This window comes from Theropithecus gelada, chromosome 2 (genome assembly GCF_003255815.1).
Source record: "Theropithecus gelada isolate Dixy chromosome 2, Tgel_1.0, whole genome shotgun sequence".
NCBI lineage: Eukaryota > Metazoa > Chordata > Mammalia > Primates > Cercopithecidae > Theropithecus > Theropithecus gelada.
In genome coordinates, this window is record NC_037669.1 from 87,329,746 (window position 1) to 87,351,815 (window position 22,070).

At 53.5% G+C, this 22,070-nt stretch overlaps 1 protein-coding gene across 3 annotated transcripts; it reads right to left on the minus strand.

Annotated features, from left to right (window-relative positions):
* Positions 1–1,637: 1,637 nt before the first annotated feature.
* On the minus strand, positions 1,638–16,121 carry ITIH1 (inter-alpha-trypsin inhibitor heavy chain 1). Of its 3 annotated transcripts, XM_025375471.1 has the most exons (22): positions 15,975–16,121; positions 15,694–15,714; positions 15,198–15,364; positions 14,659–14,763; positions 14,116–14,278; positions 13,336–13,449; positions 11,684–11,809; positions 11,482–11,598; positions 10,613–10,781; positions 10,399–10,524; positions 9,265–9,446; positions 8,508–8,693; positions 7,301–7,440; positions 6,649–6,803; positions 6,547–6,561; positions 6,140–6,160; positions 5,686–5,766; positions 5,387–5,500; positions 3,870–4,071; positions 2,776–2,948; positions 2,068–2,179; positions 1,638–1,918 (listed from the first exon to the last, which is right to left on the minus strand). In XM_025375471.1, the coding sequence occupies exons 1-22, from the start codon at positions 16,089–16,091 to the stop codon at positions 1,789–1,791; spliced, it is 2,736 nt and encodes a 911-aa protein (XP_025231256.1). In that variant the 5' UTR covers positions 16,092–16,121; the 3' UTR covers positions 1,638–1,788. The 3 variants fall into 3 exon arrangements, with proteins under 3 accessions (XP_025231256.1, XP_025231257.1, XP_025231258.1); XM_025375472.1 differs by lacking the exons at positions 14,116–14,278; positions 14,659–14,763; positions 15,198–15,364; positions 15,694–15,714; positions 15,975–16,121 and adding an exon at positions 13,626–13,798; XM_025375473.1 differs by lacking the exons at positions 14,116–14,278; positions 14,659–14,763; positions 15,198–15,364; positions 15,694–15,714; positions 15,975–16,121 and adding an exon at positions 13,735–13,793.
* Between the last annotated feature and the right edge of the window lie 5,949 nt (positions 16,122–22,070).

The following is a 22,070-nucleotide window of genomic DNA, read 5'->3' on the forward strand; positions in this document are numbered from 1 at the left end:
AGCCTACTACTGCATGGAGTAGACAAGGATGGCTGGGTCCAGGACAACTAACTTATGGGGTGTGCAGCGGCCTCAGCTGAAAGCTGTAGTGCTGACTGGGATATGTGCAGAGAGAGTTGTTGGGAGCAGAGGAACTGAGAAGGCAGAAGGCAGAAGGCAGATGCTGCGGGGCAGCGGAAGCCCTGAGGAGGGTATGGTCTAATGGCTGGAAGAGGCAGAAGCCACAGAGCAATGACAGAGAGTTGCCAAATCAGCCAGACACTATGGCTCTTGCCTGTAATCCCAGCTCTTTGGGAGGCTGAGGCTGGAGGATCACCTGGGCCCAGGCGTTCGAGGCTGCAGTGAGCGCTGTGTTCGTGCCACTGTGCTCCCGCCTGGGTGACATGATGAGACCCCCGTCTCAAAAAAAAAAGAGTTTCCAAGCCCGTGAAATGATGGCCAAGTGGCAGATGCTGCCTGTGCTTGGTGTCTGGTGGGGCGGTGCCTGTTTCCCTCAGGCCTCCTGAACCCTTACACCAACCTCACTGGCAGCAGGCACCAAGCTCAGGTCTGATGGAGGCCAAACCCAGCAGGTGCTGGTGCCTGGGTGTGGAGAGAAGACCCCGCAGAGCTGCCATGGCCTCATTTCCTGGTTCCTGGGACGTTTTCAGTCCCGTGGCTGCTGGCACTGGGTGGCCGGCGCTGTTGCCCAATGGCTTCTCCTCACAGACCAGCAGCCGCTTGCAGAGCTTCTCCTGTCCTCTGTCATCTGGACCACTGCCCCATCCCCAAGTGCCTGGAGTTAGTTTGGGGAGAGGGACAACTCGAAATAGGGATTCTGGTGCTGCTCAAACAGCCTCAAGGGATGGCTGGGGACTTGGAGGAACCAGAGTTGTCATGCAGAGTTTAGAATTAGACGGAATCTAAGAGATCTTTGGGTTCACCCCCTTTCCATTCTACAGGAGAGGGAGATGAGGCCCCCATTGGGCAGGCCTTGCCAAGCGTGACCCTGACAGCTGGCAGCTCACAGCTCTTCCTGGAGAACCCCAGGATACCTGGGAAGGTGGGCTGGCCGCCCCACAGCCTGCTGCTAGGGGCTCTGTGTTCCCAGGCCTGGGGCAGCCTTTGAGCTCAGCATTGGTGTTATTGATCCAGGCCCTCAAAACCAGTCTTTGTTCTATCTGGTCCCTTGAGAGCCTCATTTGTAGTGGAAACCGGACAGAAACTAGCAGAGAAAGAGCAGAAAGCCTCTGGGAAGCAGTGGTGGAGGCCTGTTCGCGTTCACACTCAGAGCTCTCTAAAGTGTGGCTCACCTCCCTGCACCCGCGACGTTGCGTTTTGACTGGGCCCCAAGGCCAAGCCAAGGGAGGGGCCCTGACGGGGTAATTCCAGGCATTTACGTGAGGAGATGGTAGCGTGCACTCCTGGCCCCCTGAAATCACAGCTTCTGGGCAGGGACTGTCTCTGCCTTTGGAAAATACCAGCCTGGCTGTCAGACATTACAAACCCTCGGCAGGGAAATGGTGTGAGCTTTCTTCCCAGCCTCTGACCTGCTTCTCCTGTCCCTGGATCTGCTGTAACCCCTAAGTCCATCTGAGGGGCAGCATCTTGGGCTGCCTCCCTGCCATCCTCCCTCCCCAAAATCAGCCAGTTCAAGGTGGACATAGTCTCTCTTTAATGGAAGTCATGAGGTGCTTTGACACAAGGAACCAGCTTAGTTAATGAGGTGCAGCCTCAGCAGCAGGTCAGGATGTCGTCCTCCTCCTCTGCCTTGGCCCCAGGGGAGGACAGGCATGCTGGCCAGAGGGCTCAGAAGATGTCGGAGATGATATAGTCAGTGTAGGCACCATCGATGAGTCCAGCCCCATTGTTGTGAATGAACCAGCAGGACACCTTGGCCCCATGCCGCGGGTCCTTGCTGTAGTCCTTTTGCAAACCCCTGTGCAGAGACAAGTCAGCTGGGGTCACCCGTTGGACCAGTAGGGCAGCACCTCCCCAGGAAGCCCACCCATGTGACACCTGGAGGAAGACCCGGAAGAACTGCAAAGTGGCCGAGGGCAGACGTGCTTGGCAGGCAGGCTCACCCACCTGGTGACCGTGAGCCGGCGGTTCTTCACCACCATCGTGGCATCTGGCTTTGTGGGGTCGGAGCCTGGGCGGATGTCAGACACTTCAAAACCAATGGGGTGGAAAAATTGCCCTAGAAAGGCACATTGGAGACGGTGGTTACTGTCTCGGGGACTTGCTCCTGCTCTACACTCAGCAGGTGCCCACTGCCGGCTTAGAGCTTTGCTTAACCACTTTTTTTCCAAGGCTTGACTGTTTCTGCTAAAAGTCCCAGTACGAAAAGCTACCTTTGGTTCACTTGCCGTAGAGAAGTAGATACATTTCTAGGTGGTCCTACCTCCTGTCTTTTAAAACAGGATCTGTCTGGGGAGAGAGGTTTGAGGGGCAGGTGCCCATAGAGAGCAGTGTCTATAGAAAGGCCACACAGGAGCAGTGTGGTCAGTGACCCACCCTACCCACAAGGTCCCTGGGAACCCTCTGGGCCTTTCTTTTTGCGATCAGACCTCTGCCCTTCACTTGCTCCCAGGCTCACTTAAGCGTTTGTTTCACTGTGTGTTTGCTCACAGCCTCACCAAGACAGCCCCTCAGACGGCTCTGCGCCTTTGAGGACACACTGGAGGTGGGCCTGTCCTGGTGCCCAGCTATAGAGCTGACCGGTGGCCCCAGGTCCCACACGTCCTCTGGCTTCAACACCCTGCCCCACAGCCCTGCCAGCCTGGCCAGCCGTACCCAGCAGCCCATGCGTCCGGGCTGACATCCGATGACTGTCCAGCACATAGAAGCCCAGGAAGTCCTGGGGGACGGAACTCCCCTTCCACACTCGGTGCAGAACAACCTCAAAGGTGCCGCCGTCGTCCACAGACACCACCAGGTTCCTCTTCTTGTTGATGGTCACCACCACCCTGCAGAGCCAGGTGGCCGTGAGGGCAAGCGCGGCTGCACTGCATCCCTCTCCATTCGGCTGCCCTTGTCATCTGGGACCCAACCCTTATGACCACGCTTCCACCCCATGGCCTTCATCCCCAGATAGCCGGCTGTTACGTGTTCCACACCCCTTCCACATGTTGCTATTGTGCATAGGGCCCTTGCAATGTGCCAGGCCCTGTGCTAAGTCCTCTATGCAAACTGCATCATTCAGTTCTCACTCTGAGCCTGTGAAGTCTAAGGCTCAGAAAGGTTAAGTAACTTGACCAAGGTGGCACCGCTGGTAAGCAGAGGAGCCAGGACTTGGACTTCAGGCTGTCTAATATCAGAGTCCGTGTTCTCTGACTCCTACTCATCACCTGTGACTTCCACAGCAGACTCTCCCCACCTCTTCCTATAACTCTGCTACCAGCGTTGCTACCAGCATTGCCCTGGTGCTCAGCAGAGTTTGCTGAATGAATGAATGAGTAAAGGAAGGAAAAATCATGAGACAACGCAGACTAAGACAGATGCCAAATGAGAAGCCCAGAGAAATCTGGAGTTCAACAGAGGAAGAGAGCAGGAGGGCTGAGGGGAAGAGGTGGCCTCTTTGCTGGGCCTGGGAGGATGAGCTGGCTTTGTTTGGTGGAGACGTGGATGGCATTCAGAGCTAAGATGCGGTGGGAACACAGATGCCATACAGCCCAGAGGACTGGATATGTCTGGACCCAGAGGACATATCCAGAAACCAAGGGAAATGGAGGACTGGGGGGCCCATGGAGACTGACATGTCTGTAGAGGCCACATGGGCGTCACCCACAGACATGGCTCAGGGACGAGGGCCCTGCAGACTCAGACAGCAGCATCCTGGGCCCAGGCCACACCTCCCCCCACTTCTTGCCCAGGCCCTGGCAGATTACCCATCCTGCCGCAGCATAGCCTGGTCCCTCCAGGAAAACACAGGCCCACCAGAGCCGGGGTTCAGCGTAATGTTCTGAGGAGTCACTTCCAACTGAAAGGCCGTGGCAGGGTTTGCGATTCCCAGCCGCCCGAAATACGTGCCGTCATGCTGCCCAGGGCTCCTGGCCTTGTTGCCAATTAGCTGCCCGTTCACTGAGAAGCCTGCAGTGGAGCAAGAGGGCATCCAGGTTGGGAAGGGGCCTGCCTGCCTTTGCTCAGCAGGATCGTGCCTCTTTCCTAAGAGGCCCCTACGCTCTGCCTGTGCCACTCCGTCTTTGAGAGTCTCCTGCCTCGGGGTCTCCAGGTCTGGTCCTACACACAGCACCACCTCTGCTTCCTCTCCACCCCTCCTGCCATGCCAAATATCCCATACTCAGCTCTTGGTTCTGGGTCTTAACGGAGGTCTTGCCTCCCTGAGGACAGGACCCAGCCTGCTCCTTCTCTGTGGCCCCAGCCCCTAACACAGGGACAGGCTCCCATCATGCTGGAAATGCATTGTGGGACCTCTTCACAGAGGTCTCCACTGACCTGGGCAGCCACAGAGCCCCCTCCCTACTCTCACTCTGCCAACCCAGCACGTCTCATGCTCTGAAATGATCATCTCAAATGTGTTCACCTGTTTGTCTTCCCCTTCCCTAAACTCTATGAAAGCAGGGACTATCTTGGCTCCCACTGCATTCCCAGCCCCTCGCTGGTGCACAACAAACACTTGCAGATGGGCTGAGTGACCAGGGAGGTAGGGGGATGGGAGGGAGCAGGGCTGAGATAAGGAGAGGGAGCCATTCCCCATCACCAAGGCACTGCTGGGAGAGAGGCACTTGGAGGCTCTGCTCAGCCGTGCTTCGTGGGGAAGGTGGGGCAGGACCTTGACATATTTGCAGGACCTAGTATGAAATAAAAAGGAAGGGCCCCTTGTTTAAAAAGTGTTAAGAGTTTCAAGGCGGCAACGGAAGAACATTAAACTGGCCAGGCACGGTGGCTCACACCTGTAATCCCAGCACTTTGGGAGGCTGAGGTGGACAGATCACCTGAGGTCAGGAGTTTGAGACCAGCCAGGTCAACATGGTGAAACCCCATCGCTACTAAACATACAAAAATAAGCCAGTCATGGTGGCATGCCCCTGTAGTCCCAGCTACTCAGGAGGCTGAGGCAAGAGAATCACTTGAACCCAGGAGGCAGAGGTTGCAGTAAGCAGAGATCACACCACTGTACTCCAGCCTGGGTGACAGAGCAAGACTGTCTCAAAAAAAAAAAAAAAAGTCCCCGTGTGCCTACCCCAGTCACATGCCCATGAAGCTGGCCCTGTGCAGATGCAGCCAGGAGGATGGGGTGGGAAGGCAGCAGGCACAGCCCAGCCAGGTAGATGGTGCCCAGGCAGAGGGCAGTGGAGGCCTTGGCCACAGTCCTGTTTGTGGCTGAATGTTGAGGGCAGAGGAGCCCTGGCCCTGTCTGGCAGAGGCGTGATGCCCGCCATACCTGTGTTGGGGTCCTGTACCAGGCTCAGGATCACACCAGGCTCCTCGTTGATGTTGAAGCACAGGGCGTCCTCTTTCTGGGGCACGTGGATGATGAAGTGAGGGTCCGTGTCCACTGGGGGCACAGCATGGAATTCGTTAGATTGGACATCGGGCAGATGGGGCTGGCCAGGGGCTGGGGTTCAGCTAGGCAGGTCCCAGAAAGAGAGAGAGACAGACAGAGAGAGAGAGAGAGAGAGAGAGCGCCAGGCAGGGTGGGTCCCAAACAAGTGTGTCCCTCAGACCCTTCCAAGGACTCACCGCCGGTCACTCGGTCTGGCAGCCACTGGGTATTGGAGCTGGGACGAGTAGGAGAAGGCTGCAAGGCTGACAGCACGAACGCTGATGGGAAGGGGAGTGGCATTTAGAAGCGGGGCAGCCAGGCCTTCCCTGGAGCTGCTGATCCCTCTGATGACTCTTTCGTCATTGGTGGGGTTAGCCTGAGGCCACCAAGCAGGGATGTCCACTCAACATCACATGCCCTTGATTGGCTCTCGGGACATGGGAACAGAAGCTTGGCCTGGCATGTTTAACTGGCCCCCTCTCTGTCTCCTCCCACAGGGACCTCAGGTTGGGGAGGCCAGGCTGTTCCAGGGTCTGTCCTAAAGATTCCCAGTGACAGGCAGTGAAGACAGCTAGAACGGAGGAAGAAAGCCAACTGGGTAATAATCAAGGAGGTGGAGAGATGTGAATGGCCAGGATGGCTGCCACTTACTCCTCCTGGGTCCCAGCATCTCTGTAGAAGACAAAGACATATTATTGAAGGCAGTGTCACCCACGGCGCCCCACACGAAAGGCATGCAGCTCTGTTCACAACAGGCCTGGACCTAGCCCTCCCTCTAGGGGTCTCAGCCCTCCCCTGGGGTCCTGCCTTCTCACAGACATACGCTCACACCAAGAGGGGACCGGTGGAGGCTGCTGGGGGTTCAGCCTGCACAAAAGCTCACAAAGCGTAGCAGGGAGTTCGCGGTGATGTGGAGAAGGGTGGCTCAGGGGACGGAAGAACGGGAAGGAGTGGAGTCGGGGAAGAAGGATAGGGAGCCGCATGCCTGGGGCCAGAGCACCTGCCACCTGCCCAGCCACCGAAGCCCAGAGCTGAAACTAATGCAATTTAAAACTCACCCAAAGGTGGAGAATCTGGAAGGGAGGGAAAGAGAAAAGAATTAAAGCCCCAGAGGTTTTTGGCCCACGGCCTCCCCCTCTGCAGCCCCCTGCAGCCTATACCCTCTGAGGGCTTGTCGATGATGGGCTTCAGGCCGTCCTGATCCGCCATGCCCCTGATGCTCATGGAGGTCAGCGGGGTCACAAACCCATAGTCCAGCGACATCCGCAGGGCCTGGGATGACAGGTTGGCCCTCTCCTCCCCGTCCACCTTCATCCTGCATTCAAGACAGAGGCTGGCTCCAAGCCCTGACTTGCACGGCCCTCATCCTTTCACCTATCCATTCACTCAATCATTCATTCATTCATTCGACACATATGTATTAAGCCCCCATGGTATCCTGTGTAGTAGCTACGTCTTCAGGGGCCTCCAGGTTTAATGATTTCTTACAGAGATCACTTGGAGATTTGGTGGGGTTGAGGGGTATGCCTCAGAGATATGCAGAGAAGTGAACAGCTGTGAGATCCGGGTCAAGAGGTCTAACCTCCCTGAGCCTCCCTGTGCTGACTGAGGGTAAATAGCAGGCTGCCTTGTGCCCTGGTGGGCCCACCCGGACTGTTGACTGACTGGTTGATATTAACTCAGTGAGCCAAGCAGAAGAAGAAAGTAAATCTGACCTACCTGCCCGAGAACCACCCCTCCTCTGCTCACCTGCAAAGGGTGAGGGGACTCTGGGTCGGCAGTGCCCACCTGGGGCAGCTGCAGGGGCCCTACCGCTTGGCCAGCAGCTCCTGGATGGTGAGGTAGGCCCAGAGGCGCTCGACGTGGTTCTCCAGCATGTGGCCACGCTCTCGGAGCAGTTTCTTCATCTCCTCCTCATCCACTAGGCAGGTTGTACTGAATTCTTGTCCCTCCTGAGAGTTGAGGTACAGAGAGGGGCAGTGCACCATGATGAGCATGGCCCCTGGCTAGTGCTCAGGGCTCTGAGGGGCCCATTTCAACTGGTCTCTGCAGCTTCGTCCTCAGCATCACCTGCTTTCCTGAGCCTGTTCACCTCATCCTATTCATTCATTCTTGCCAAGCACCCTCTGCGAGCCAGGCTTGGCCCGGATCCTAGGGATCCCATGGAATGGGAGAACTAGGCCCTGCCTTGTGGAGTTTCTCTGGGGGAGGCCAATAAGCACCCAGCTGTTTCCACTATGACCCACTCCAAATGCCCACCAAGTTCTAGGCAGGCTGCACCATTCAACTTGCCACGGCACACAAATGTGCCTCCTCCATCCAGCTACATTAACTGTGGCACCACTTCCCAAGGGCATCCTATGCACCAGCTGCTGCCTATGGGTATTATATGGATTATTCCATTTGCTCCACACAATGCTCTGGTGCAGTATGGTACAGAAAAGGAAACTGAGGCCTAGAGAACTGGACCCCTTGCCCAAGGATGCCCAGCTGGTCAGGGTGGCACCAGGGTCCAGCTCAACTCTCCTTACTCAAAGCCTGAGTTTCTGAACCTTCGACCACACTGTAGGGCATTGTCTGTGTTCTGGAGGGCAGGGTCCAGGTCTCACATGCCTGTCCCCACCACACACAGGTGCACATACACACATGCACTGCACCATGGCACAAAACCTGGCACACAGTAGGTGTTCAGGAAATGGTTATCAAATGAGAAGGGAGAGGTTGGTTTCTTGTTCTTTTGCACCTTGGGATGAATGATGCGAAAAATAACATTTGGTCACTGGGGGCCAAGGGACTGCAACGGATCAAGGCCATATTGGCCCCATTCCAGCCAATCCAGCCCCCAGGATGCCTGTGTGGAGGGATGTTCAGGCCTGGGGTGTATGTGGCATGATGGGGGTGAGGGCACTACTCTGGGGAAAGAGAGGCCTCTGGGGGTTGGCAGGAATGGGGAACAGTGTGGGTTTGGAGCCTCTAGGGTGCTGCCTGGCCTCTCCACCCTCCATGGCCCACCATTTACCCCATGGGCCCGCACATCCGCCTTGAAGCTGCTCTGTTTGTTGTCAGCAATGCGCCCGGCCACCACAATCTCTGAGCCTTCGTAGTACTGTTTATGGCGGTTCTGGGTCAGGGCCAAGACAGCATCCTGGGGGTACTGCAAATCCACATCCACCAGCAGGGGTTTGGCTACCTGGCTGTAGAAACCCTGCAGGGATAGAGGTTGCTGCCTTAGAGCTGAGCATCCTGGGCCCCTGATGGGAACCCTGCCCACAAAGTGGAGTGTTGGGAATTCCCAAGTTAGAGAAGAAATCTGAGGGTCTGAGAGGTCAAGTAGCTGGCTCGAGGTCATGCTGCTGATTTTTTTTTTTTTTTTTTTTTTGAGACAGAGTCTCACTGTGTTGCCCAGGCTGGAGTGCAGTGGCATAATCTCAGCTCATTGCAACCTCCACCTCCTGGGCTCAACTGATTCTCCTGCCTCAGCCTCTCAAGTAGCTGAGATTACAGGCACGCACCAACACACTCGGCTAATTTTTGTATTTTTAGTAGAGACGGAGTTTCACCATGTTGGCCAGGCTGGTCTCGAACTCCTGATCCACCCACCTCGGCCTCCCAAAATGCTGGGATTACAGGCTTGAGCCACCACGCCTGGCCCATGCAGCTGATTTGAACTCTATGCCAGAGCTTTATCTGCTCATCTAGGCTGATGGGCAAATGGCCACCAGGGCTGGGCTCCCTATGGCATGCCATTGGAGGTACAGGGGGTTGTGAGGGGAGACCTGCAGCTGCTGGGTGGCATCACGGTCCTCGTAGATTCTCTGGGCCCGTCCGTTGTTCTCCATGGACATGACCTCCAGAAAGTTAAAGTCCACATTGTGGCCGAAACCCAGGTTGTAGAGCGGGAACCTGCCCCGGATGGCGTTGCGGACGTTCTTGAGGATTTGGGAACGGTCGGTCACCCCTGCAGCCACACACCTGGGTAGTGATGGGATGCTGGCCCACAGGCATGTGGGGCATGAGGGGGCTCTGGGGAACACTCCCTGGGGCTCAAGGCTTCCATCTCAGAGCATCTCCAGTCTCCCGGGCGTCCTGAGATAGCACCTCCTCCTTGCTCTCCTGGGAGACTGCAGCAGCTACCAACAGCTCCTCACAGGCCCCGCCCATCTAGGTAGGTCCATCAGCAGCAGGTCTGATTCTGCTCGAAACCCTGCCATGGCTCCTTTGCCACGGCCTGCGAGACCCTGCTGACCTTCCCACCCTTGTTTCACCCCGTTCTGCACAGGCCCACAGTTCCCGGGCAGGCTATGCCAGTGCACACACCCCTTTTATGACTTAAGCTGCCCCTTCTGCCTAGGATTCCTTCCTGACACTCTCTCCTCTTTCTAGACTGAGCTCAGGAGTCACCTCCTCCAGGAGGCCCTCCCAGACATCCCCCAGGGTCAGGTGTCCCTTGTCTATGGTTCCACAGCCCCAAGCACCCTGTTCTTTCAGGGCCCTCAGTATCTACTCCTGGATCTCCCTCCCCGAGTAGGTCCTGGGCTCTTTGAGGGCAGAGATATGTCTTGTTCCCTTGGTATTTCAGTCCCTAGCCCCAAGCTTAGCACACAGTAGGCAATAAATAAATAGTTCATTAAACCGTAAACAGAAGCGTGGAATCCTGCCCATCCTCCAGGGACTCGTACAGACCTGTGTCATTTAGAAACAGCTCCAATTTCTCAACTCACAGAACAGAAGTACACCATGGAGCTCCCACAGACTTTGTGGTCTGAATTGTGTTTTTAGACAAGTGCTTGACTTTGCTCTGAGCCTTTCTACCCCCTGAAGGCATCTCCAATGGTTGGGTTTCCAACTTCAGCTTGCATGTCTCAGGTGACAAGATCACCACCTCCCAAGGCAGCCCCCAAGGTGCTTACCCTCTGTGGGATCGCCGTCTGTCAACATGATGAGAATTGAGGCATGGTTGCTGAGTTCTGGGAGGCTTTCCTGAACTTGGTTCAAGATCTCAATTCCCTGGAGCAAACCTCCATTCAGGTTTGTGGCTGCAAAGAAGAGAAAGCAGACCAGTGTATGCCCTCATTCTGAAGGGACAGAGGTGACATCAAGGTGGCCTGAGACCCCCACCCTTACCCTCATCCAGGGAAAAGCGCCGCACAAAGTCTTTAGCCGCTTGTAGGTTGGCCTCAGATGCTTGCACCAGTGAGCCCTTCCATGATTGCACTCGAGACCCAAAAAGAACCAGATCAAAGTAGTCCCCTGGCTGCATGTCCCCCAGAATTTTAAGGAGTGCCTCCTTGGTCTGCAAGGACAGAACAGTCAGTAGACGGACAGGGCCCCAGGGTTGTCCCAGGACAGCACCTTCCATCAACTCCAATACCCGTTTCAGAGATCCACAGAGTGGACAAGCAGGAGGAGATAGGACAACCAGGTGACCCCGAGACAGGAGCATCCTGCCGGGCCTTGGGGTGGATGAGGGGGGTGGAGAAGGCAAAGGAACCCAGGATGGGGAAAGAAATGATCAGGAGTTCTGGAGGGGCAGGATAAAGAGAAAGGACCCCAGGGATTGTGCTTCTAGAATACTCCTTGTCCAGCCATGTCTACTGCACCATGGAGAGAGCACTCCAAACCCTGTGGGTGGAGAGCTATTCCCTGCTATAAGATGCCTCCCCACGGACCACCATAATTACCCCCAGCACTTGTAGTGCACAGGTTTCCTCTTCTAAGCACTTCCCCAGGGGGTAACTCCATGACCCTGTGGACACCATTGTCAGTCCCATTTTTCACCATTGAGGAGAGGTGAATGCACTTTCTCACGACTGCACAGTGAGGAAGTGATGCTGATTCTGGAGATGCTAACCACTGGGATTTCCTGTTAAATCACCCTGCCTCTGACCAGGAGGATAAATCCCAAACCAGACTCTGGCAGCAAAACTGGCATGCGGTGAGCAAAGGGGCTGCGGAAGCTTCTGCTGGGTGCGCTGTTTCAAGCTGCAGCCTACCTGCTTCACTTTCTGGCCTCTCATGGAGCCACTGATGTCAATCACAAAAACCACATTCTTGTTCATGTTTGTCAGGTTTTGGGGGGCGAAGAAGTGGGCAAAGTGGTTATTGGCCACCTGAAATAGAGGAGAACAAGTGAGGCCACTCTCACAGCACCCCTTGCCCATCCTCTAGGTGCTCAGCCAGAAGCTCAGGGCTTACCAGGAGGTCACAGATCTTGTCTCGACTGACATCATAGGTCACCTTGAAATGCCCGTTCAGTAAGGATGTAGAGCATGTGGGGCAGGACTGCTGCTGGCTCACAGTGGGACGGAACAGCACGTGACCCTGGAACCGTCAAGAGTCTGAGCCATTACTGGTTTGTGTAACCACAAACAGGATGTTTGCAAAGACAACATAAGAAGGGGTGTGTGTGTGTGTGTGTGTGTTTGCACGGGCACAGAAACGAGTTTGGTGGGCCACTCACTCACTCAGCTGTTGAGAGCACACACCTGTAGGTGGTGGGAGAGCTGACCCATTCCCTTGCTTATACTCTTCTGAATCATTGGGGTTTTCTACAATGGACATCATCACTTTGGGTATATAAATAAGAACAAAATAACAGTAATGTGATAGCATGGGAGACATCTGTCAACTCAAACTGTTGACATCTGTCAACTCATCTGTCAACACTACAATACTGTGCTGGGAAATAAAAGCTGCCCAGGTTGACAAAGAACAGAGACTGGAAGGAAGGGTCCAGGATGGAAGCTGAGGTCTGGTTGGAGTTGGTGATGTGCTTGGGGAAGCTAGTGATGGTTTTTTCAATACTTTCTATATTCCTGGACTTCATACATTTTTCTATAAAGAAATTTTTGTTTGTTATAAAAGTAAGCTAAGCTCATCAAAAAGAAGCAGAAGCAAAAGGAAGAAGCAGCAGCAGAGAAGAAGAAGAAGAGGAAGAAGAGAAGCAGTAGTGAAGAAGAAGACTACAAGAAGAAGAAGAAGAAGAAGAAGAGAAACAGCAGCAGCGAAGAAGAAGAAGAAGAAGAGGAGGAGGAGGAGGAGAGGAGGAGGAGGAGGTGGAAGAAGAGGAGAGAAAGGAAGGAAGATAAAATAGAACCTTGAAAAATTCTTGGGAAGAGAAGAACCCATCCCTTTGTTCCCCCACAGAAAGCAAGCATGTTTGCTAACACTCTGAGGTGTCATATTTTGTTTAAAAGGAAGCCTCTCTAAACTGTAAGAAGCATTTCTTTTAAATGAACTGTGGTGCAGGCTCTACATAAGTGGGAACTAAAGGGTTTGTTCCCGGCTCGGGTTAGGGGCAAGTCAGGAAGCAGGGCACTGCCCATCCATACAACACACTCCTCCAGGAACCTGGGGTGGGGGCGAGCCGGGGCTTCTGGGATTCCTGCAAATGGTGGCAAGCGACAAGTCGTTCGGTAGGCCAAAGGTCTTTCCAAACTTATGTTTCCAAGAAACCTGAAGCTTGGAGTCCTAACCACACCAGCATATGAGGTTTACTTATGTGCTGGATGTTTCCCCGAATGCTCTCCCATGGGCGTGAGGCAGGCAAAGAGGGCACTGAGGCCCAAGCAAGCCAGCAACTCACCCTGGACCATACAGCCAGTGTGTGGTGGAGCTGGAGCTGGCTCCTTCCCCACCTCAGCATGCAGGATTTTGCTAAATTGCCCTGAGAACCAGGATTGCTGAGTTCTCCTAGGCACCAATCACATGACACCAGCCTCTCTCATCCTGAGGGCAGACCACAGCCCCTGCCTGGTTTCTCGGCTAAGGCTGGACATTCCATAAGGGTTGGGCAGGCTGAGAAGTCCCCAAATGGCCCACCACCACCCCTTTGCCATCCCATGTACCTTTTTTCCTGAGAAGGACTTCTTGATAGTTTGGGCTGCCAGTTCCTTGGGCAGGAAAGAGGCCTGGGCATCCAGCTTGCTGATCCCCTGGGGCTCGAAGATGTCCACATCAATCTGCACCATTGAAGCAAATTCTTTTTTTTTTTTTTTAAGATGGGATCTTGCTTTGTTGCCCAGGCTGGCCTCAAACTCCTGGGCTCAAGCCATCCTCCTGCCTCAGCCTCCCTCGTAGCTGGGATTATGGGCTCACACCACACCGAAGCAAATTCTCTACCAGGACTCCTACTCACCAAGTCTCAGCCAAGAGCCAACATGTGTCCTGGCCACCTACTGTGTGCAGCACCCACCCAGCCCTGATCACAGGGCCTGGTACTCAGTAGGCTCTCCAAAGATACTGACCAAATGAAGGTGTACATGCCTGCATCCCTCAACTTAGCCACTACTTAGGTGCCAGCAATAATTCCAGGCCCTCAGGCTGCGCCTCTGGTTTACAAAATTACCTGGACATTCAGTACTTCTTGTGATCCCTGTGGCGGTCCTGGGACCCACAGTAATCCCCCATTTAGCAGATGAGCAAACCGAAGCTCAGAGATAAAGAGGAAGTTAGAGAGTTCAGGGAGTTCCCTGCCCAAGAAGAGTGCATCAGAGCTCACCCTGAGGAGTTAATCCCTGTCCCTGTGTTCTCAGGCCTGGGTGACACATGGTGGGTGCTCAACCAGTGTTGGGAGCCATGATGACAGAGAGAGGGGCAGGAGCCCTGCCCTGGGACCTGTGATCTACCTCAAAATGATGCACCAGCTGCTTAGGCTTGACTTTGATGACAATTTCATACTGCTTAAGCTTTCTCTTCAGCACTTCCTCATAGGTCAGCTGAAACGTGACCTTGCTCTGGGGATTGACGGTGAGGTGGATGGTGAATTGCTCCATAGTTCTCCCCGAGGCCCTGGATGTGCCACCACAGGCAACAGCAGACAGAGGGTAAATGACATGTGAGTCCTTGTCACTTAACATGTGGCCCTCAGAATTTATTTCTCTTAGATGAGTGCTGCTCCCAGGTTTCCTTGGACCTCACAAAAGTGTCAGCTGGCTGGTCAGGGTCAGGGCCCAAGATGGGGGGCCCACTTCTCCCAGTGGCAGATCTGGGAAAAGGGCAACTGCACAGCAGCCTGTTCAGTGCACTGTGCTGGCATCTGGGTTTGAGCTGTTTGCTCACCCTTCCATCATCCTGGGCTGTTCTCCACCAAAGCCACCTTGCAGCTGTCAGCTCTGTCCTGGCTGGGGAGGGCAACCCTAGAGATGAGACCAGCAGGGCCCAGAACTCACCTGACAAGGCCGGCATTCTCTCCTGAGATAGCTGCTTTCCGGTACTGCTTCCATGCAGTCACCTTGTCCTTTATGTCTCCAATAAATGCGTTTCCATCTGCCGTACTGCAGAGAGGGGAGGACACCCTCAGGAAAGATGAGCCTCCTGACCATACAGGTCCTGAGAGGGCCTGTCCATGTGAGCCCTTGGATAAGGACACCTCCTGACTGGCCTTCCACTGCCCATGGTGGAACTCAGGGGTCCATGGGCAATGAGGTGAGCAACCCAGGTCAGAGGCCAGCAAGAAGCCTCAGACGCTGACCTTGGCTCCTTGGGTTCTAGCCTGAAACATGCTGTATGGGCCCCAGTTTGCCTCCAAGATGGGAGCCAAACACAGATCTAAAGGGCTTCTTCCTCCTCTCAGAGCCAGGGCTGGTCTGTGGCCCTTCTAGAATGAGGAGATGCTCTGCGCTATCTGGCCACTCCGATCCTTGTTCTTAGGCTGGGACTAGTAAGCGGCATCCCTGGGAGAGGGCACGGGAGTTGGGCAGGCACGCACATGGCAAAGTCACTGATGAAGGCTGTCTTGGGGATTTCCACGTCGAAGGCCACTTCCCTGGCTTCATTGGCAGTGTTGACCACTTGGCTGGTGACAACATAGTGGGCAAAGCGAGAGGTGACTTTGCAGTTGACTTTCAAACTCCGGATGAACACGCCATCGACAGCCTAAAGTGAGACATGAAGGAGCTGTGGACCGAGACAGAGCCTCTGTTGGTGAGGTACTTCCTGTGGTATGGGGGCTTGGCACTCAGCTCCAGTGCATGGTGCCCAGATGCCGGAAGAACAGATCAGACCTCCCAGGAAGACCCCTGCTCTCTGGCTGAGACTGTGCTGTGGAGCATGAGGTGAGATGGGAACAAGTCCCCATTTCTAGGACCCTGGAGAGTACCCCTTGCCTATGGCCCTGACAGAGGGGTCCACCCCTGAGGGGTTGGGAAAAGCAAGCGTGTAAAAAGGGCTCCGTCACAGACCCCTTTGCCAGGACCCTTACTCACGGTGTCCACAGCCTGTCGCTTCTGCAAAACAAAATCAGGGTCAAGTGTGAGAGGAAAACTCAGGAGACTGCAGCCTCAGTTCAGGGGTAGGAGTGGAATGTAGCCTGTGTCCTCTGCCCCTTAGCCTCACCTCCTTGGTGCTGCTGGGAGGTCACCTCTCCACTCAAAAGTGGTGGAGGTGGTGGGGTGGCCCTGGCCCTTGGAGTGGGGGTCTTGTGTCCCGCCCGGGGCCTCATCCAGGTTCAGCTGCCTATTTCTGCCCTGTGGGTTTAGCCACATACCTCGCTGCTCTTGGACCTGCCTGTAGCTGAGCCCAGGGCAGGCATGGCCTGCAGGACGAGGAGAGACACCAGGTACACGCACAACAGCAGTCCCCGAAGCCCCATGGCACCATCCATGCTCTAAGGCTCCCGCTGCCCTGTCACCTCACTCAGACCAGTAATCAATACAGTGCTGGATAAACATGGATTAAACATTAGACAAGGTGCAGGCAAATATTAATGACAAAAACTGCAATGACTTTTGCACCAACCTAACACAATTTGAGGAATCAAAATTTGGCAGTGGAAGCTTTTTGCGTGGGGTGGGGTTACCAGCTCTGGGCAGTGTAAACTCCTGATGGGGCTCCAGACCGTGTCCCTCTGTGTAGAACTGCACTTAGCCTATGTGAACTCTGAGGACCCCCGGATGGCTCATCTCTTCCTCGGGCTGGCACAGGGCAGCACCAGTGACACGGTGACACGTCACAAGAAGCAACAGTTAAAAATGGATTTCTAAACTTCATTAGGCTTTACTTTTTTTTTTGAGATGGAGTTTTGGTCTTGAGTGCTAGAGTGCAATGGCAGGATCTCGGCTCACTGCAACCTTCGCCTCCTGGGTTCAAGTGATTCTCCTGCCTCAGCCTCCCAAGTATCTGGGATTACAGGTGCGCACCACCATGCCCAGCTAATTTTTGTATTTTTAGTAGAGACAGGGTTTCACCACATTGGCCAGGCTGGTCTCGAACTCCTGAACCTCAGGTGATCTGCCCATCTCAGCCTCCCAAAGTGCTGGGATTACAGGAGTGAGCTACTGCGCCCAGCCAGGCTTTACTTTCAAAATTCCTTTTTTTTTTTTGAGATGGAGTCTCGCTCTGTCGCCCAGGCTGGAGTGCAGAGGCTGGATCTCCGCTCACTGCAAGCTCTGCCTCCCGGGTTTATGCCATTCTCCTGCCTCAGCCTCCCGAGTAGCTGGGACTACAGGCGCCCGCCACCTCGCCCGGCTAGTTTTTTGTATTTTTTAGTAGAGACGGGGTTTCACTGTGTTAGCCAGGATGGTCTCTATCTCCTGACCTTGTGATCCACCCGTCTCGGCCTCTCAAAGTGGTAGGATTACAGGCTTGAGCCACCGCACCTGGCCTTTTTTTTAAAACACAGGGTCTCCCTCTGTCGCAGAGGCTGGAGTGCAGTGGTGCGATCTTGGCTCACTGCAGCCTCGACCTCCCAGACTCAACTGATCTACCCACCTCAGCCTTCTGAGTAACTGGAACCACAGGAATGTGGCACCACACCCAGCTGATCATTTTTATTTTCTCTTGAAACAGGGTTTCAGTCGGGTGAGGTGGCTCACGCCTGTAATATCAGCACTTTGGGAGGCTGAGGCAGGCAGATCACTTGAGGCCAGGAGTACCAGCCCAGCCTGGGCAACATGGTGAAACCCCATCTCTACCAACAATACAAAAATTAGCCAGGCATGGTGGCACGCATCTGTGGTTCCAGCTACTCGGGAGGCTGAGGCAGGAGAATAGCTTGAGCCTGGGAAGTGGTGGTTGCAATGAGGCGAGATTGTGCCACTGCACTCTAGCCTGGGCAACAGAGTGAGACTGCCTCCAAAAAGAAAGAAAGAAAAGAAAAAGAGAGAGAGAGAAAGAAAGAAAAAAGAAAGAAGAAAGAAAGAAAGAAAAAAGAAAGAAAGAAAAAAAGAAAGAGAGAAAAGAGAAAGAAAGAAAGATAAAGAAAGAAAGGAAGGAAAGAAAGAAAGAAAGAAAGAAAGAAGAAAGAAAAGAAAGAAACAGGGTCTCACTTTGTTGCCCAGACTATTTCAAAATTCTTTCAGCATCAACACGCTTTTCAGTCATGCTTTGGCCAGGGAGGCAGACACGGTGGCTTAGAAAGTGTGTGACATCCAGCCATGCTGGTGATTCTCACAGTGCTAACCTGGTATTAGCTCTGTCAGAGACAGTCTGGACGGTCGGGGTGAGGCGTGATGGGAGATCCATGCTTTAGGCCAGTTGTTTCATCTCTCTGGAGGTTCTTACCCAGATCTAGAAAGAACAGAAGTGAGCTTCCTTGTTCTTGCACCTGGGCAGGGAGGCCTGGCAGATAAAGGGGAGCTGAAGATGAATGACATGTTTTCATAATAGAGGACTCATTTGTGTCATGCATTTCTCTAAACCCCTTATTGTGTAATTTTATCCTCACAACATTTCTGGGACACTGGTCCCATACCAAGCAACAGAACAGGGATTCAAACCAGGTGTCTCAGGCTCTGAAGCCCAAGCCCATCATGTAATGACAGAGAAGCAGACTTGAAGATCCTAGAGATAGGAGTTCCCAGAGACCCATCTTGCACCTGCAGTTTCTTATTTTTTATGGCCAAACCCACCCTGTTCCCCAAAAGCCACAGCATACTGGGCAGATAGGGCCCCTGGCCAATCCAGTTTGTGACCTGGGCTGGGATGTGCTGGCTGCTGTGACCCTGAGAAAAGGAGGGGGCCCAGAGCCCTCACTGATCTCTGTTTGCTTGTCCTGGACTTTGTCTCACAGAGCAGCTTCTGGGAAGAGTTTATTGTCCTTAGGCCAGGGTCACCTTCTGGCCTGTCTTCTGGTCTTTGTGGGAGAGAAGCTGGATCGACATGACACTGTACATTTGAAGTTCTGCTTATTCCCTGTGCCAGTATCGACCGAGCCCTGCAGTGTGTTGGGCACAATGCTAGGCACTGGGACGCCACCATACAGAAACTTGGGTGTCCTGCTGTGTTCAGTGAGCTGATGTCAGGGGAAAAGGGAATCAGACAAGTCAAAGGGAGCCGACTGAATTCCAACGAGTGATGAGAAGCTGAAGAGGTAGAAATTTGGAGGGGCAGAGGCTCATCTCCCGCAGGGATTAGGAGAAGGTTCCTGGATGAGATGCCTGGAAAAAAGAGCAGTGCTTGGGAAGGGGAAGGTGGGAAGGGAGGGAGAGAAAAGCAGATGGGCAGGTGGGATGTATGCTGTGGGAATGTGGAGGTGTCTGGGATGGGAGCAGGAGCTGATGAAGAGGGTGGGGAAGGTGGCTGGGAAGGGGGTTGGGACCAGCTGGCGCAGAGGTCTGAAAGTGATTAGCCTTTTGGGTGGGAGATACTTAAGATATTTTGAGCCAGGGTGTGATGAGTTCAAGACTGGGCTGTTGAGAGATGGCTAGCACCAAGCCTGGTCCATGTAAAGTGCTAGAAGCATGTTTGCACAGGGGGAGGGTGGACAGGAGATGGGGAAAGCTAATTATGACCTGTGCCTGTCATGCTTCTCAGCATCATTTGTGTCCGAATTCATTTACTGCTCACAACTCCCCCCAAGAGACAGATATTATTGTTAATATTATCCTCATGGTACAGAGGAAGAGGAGAAATTGGCCTACCCTATGCATGTGGGAGATGGGGGCCAGGGTGGACAGAAAGCAGCTATGGTTGCTGCTGATTGAGAATGGGGAGGGTAACTGTGTTGCTGGTGCCAGCGGGACAGCACATGGGCCCAGACCTGCTCTGAGTTCCACCCCCGCACAGCCAACTGTCTGCTTGATTTGCCCAGAGCCCCTCCATCTGGTATGTCCAAATTGAACTCCTGACCTTTGTCTCCTCCTCCCCACAGCCCGCTACTAAGCCAGGTCTTCCCCCCGTTGTCCACTCCAGTGAAGGCCATCGTTATCCAGCTGGGCATCCAAGCCAGAAGGCTGGGTGGCATCTTGGGTTCCTCACTCTCCTTGACCACCTACCCCACCTCCCAACCTCTGAATATCCCTCTAATCCATTAACTTCTCTCCCCATCCCCAGTCACCACCTAGTTCAAGCCGCCCTCATCCCTCATTTAGACGGCTGATCTCCTTCTTCCACTCTGCTCCAGGCAGCAGCCAGAGTCACCATTTAGAAAGGTCAGTCTGCTGCAGGACTTCCCCTGTCTCACACACCCTATCCTGAGTGGTATGGCCCCTGCTGACCCCTCTATGTCACCTAGCCCATGGCCCCTCTGAGTCTCTCAGCTTCAACTGCAGAGACTTCTTTTAGATCCAGGTAGGCAGGTGTTTCTCCACTCATTCGTTCAGCAACCCACAATTCCTTCATTTACACCTGCTGGGTTTAGGGTGTTGAAGCAGACAGGCCTGGCCCAGTCCTCAGGGAGTTCACACTAAGGTGTGGAGGTAAAGTCACAAAATGAGTCCATTGGGTCTTAGCACATGTTGCTCCTCTGCCTGAAAAAGTTTTTCTTTAAACTTCCACTCATGCGGTGCTTGCTTGGGGCAACCTCTCCTGGATGGCCAGGCTGGACCAGGCGGCTTTTCTGCACAGTACTGACCTCAGTTGGCAAGGGCAGCTTGTTAGTATGCATGGCCGTCTCCCCCTTCGACTGTAAGCCCCACAGGGACAGGCCCTTGTCTGTCTTGTTCATAGTTGTCCTCCAGGGCCAGGCTAGTAGACCCTTGTCTGTAGAATGAAATATATATATATATATATACACACACATACACACACACACACAATATAATTTTTTTTTTTTTTTTTTTTGGAGAAGGAGTCTCGCTCTGTTGCCCAGGCTGGAGTGCAGTGACACGATCTTGGCTCAATGCAATCTCTGCCTCCCAGGTTCACGTGATTCTCATGCCTCAGCCTCCTGAGTAGCTGGGATTACAGGAGCAGTGCGCCACAATTTTTTTATTGTGGTAAAATATACAGAACATAATATTTATTATTTAACCATATTTAAGAATACAGTTCAGTGGCTTCAGTACACTCATGTTGTGCAGCCATCACCACCATCCATCTCCAGGACTTATTCATTTTCCCCAGCTAAAACTCTGCACCCATTAAACACTACCCACCAACTCCCTCCTCTCCCCAACCACTGGCAACCACCATTCTACTTTCTGAATCTGTGATTTTGACTACTACAGGTACCTTACATAAGTGAAATCATACTTTTGTCCTCTTGTGACTGCCTTATTTTATTTAGCATAATGTCCTCAAGGGTCATCCATGTTGTAGCACGTCAGAACATCCTTCCTTTTTAAAAATTTATTTATTTTGAGACAGAGTCTCACTCCGTCACTCAGGCTGGAGTGTAGTGCCAGGATCATGGCTCACTGCAGCCTCAACCTCTGGGGCTCAACTGATTCTCCCACCTCAGCCTCCCAGGTAGCTGGGACTACAGGCATGCACCACCACACCCAGCTAATTTTTATAATTTTTTTTTTTTTTTTGAGACGGAGTCTCGCGCTGTCGCCCAGGCTGGAGTGCAGTGGCGCGATCTCGGCTCACTGCAAGCTCCGCCTCCCGGGTTCACGCCATTCTCCTGCCTCAGCCTCCTGAGTAGCTGGGACTACAGGCGCCCACCACCGCGCCCGGCTAATTTTTTGTATTTTTAGTAGAGACGGGGTTTCACTGTGGTCTCGATCTCCTGACCTTGTGATCCGCCCGCCTCGGCCTCCCAAAGTGCTGGGATTACAGGCGTGAGCCACCGCGCCCGGCCTATAATTTTTTGTACAGAAGGGGGTCTCACTGTGTTGCTTAGACTGGTTTCAAGTGATCCTCCCACCTTGGCCTCCCAAAGTGCTGGGATTAGGTGTGAGTCATAGTGTGCCGCCTCTAGAGCACTAACTTTAAAAAGCTTACAATTACAAATCCTTCTTCTGTCCCTCTGAGATATATACCCATGTATTTCCTACATCCTAGGAATGTCTTTCTCAAGGACCTGAAATCCATTCCTTTGAAATGTAATCATCAGAAAGGTAGGGCTCATGTCTCCCAGTCTATGTGGGAGAATAGAATCCTGACTTCCCTGATTGCCAGCTAGCAGACACAGTTGGCCTAATCACATTTACGCTAACCAATCCTTTTAATTTTTCACTTCCCAGACTCTAAGTGAGCCCCTGCTTGCTCCCCTGCCTACTCCCTTATTCTTCCTTTGGAATGCCCAATCACCTCTGCACAAATAGAATGGAGTTCAGCTCTTTCCCCTACCGCCAGTAGTTACTGAATAAAATCTATTTTCACCGTTTTAATGCTTGGCTTTGTTTACGTCTCGCTCTGTCGCCCAGGCTGGAGTGCAGTGGCGTGATCTCGGCTCACTGCAAGCTCCGCCTCCTGGGTT

Coding starts and splice junctions, on each gene's coding strand:
- ITIH1 (XM_025375471.1), bottom strand. CDS start 16,091: ATGGATGGTGCCATGGGGCTTCGGGGACTGCTGTTGTGCGTGTACCTG. Junction 14,764..15,197: donor TTCATCAGTGACTTTGCCAT/GTGCGTGCCTGC, acceptor CCCTCTCTGCAG/TACGGCAGATGGAAACGCAT. Junction 5,501..5,685: donor GCCAGACCGAGTGACCGGCG/GTGAGTCCTTGG, acceptor CTGTGCCCCCAG/TGGACACGGACCCTCACTTC.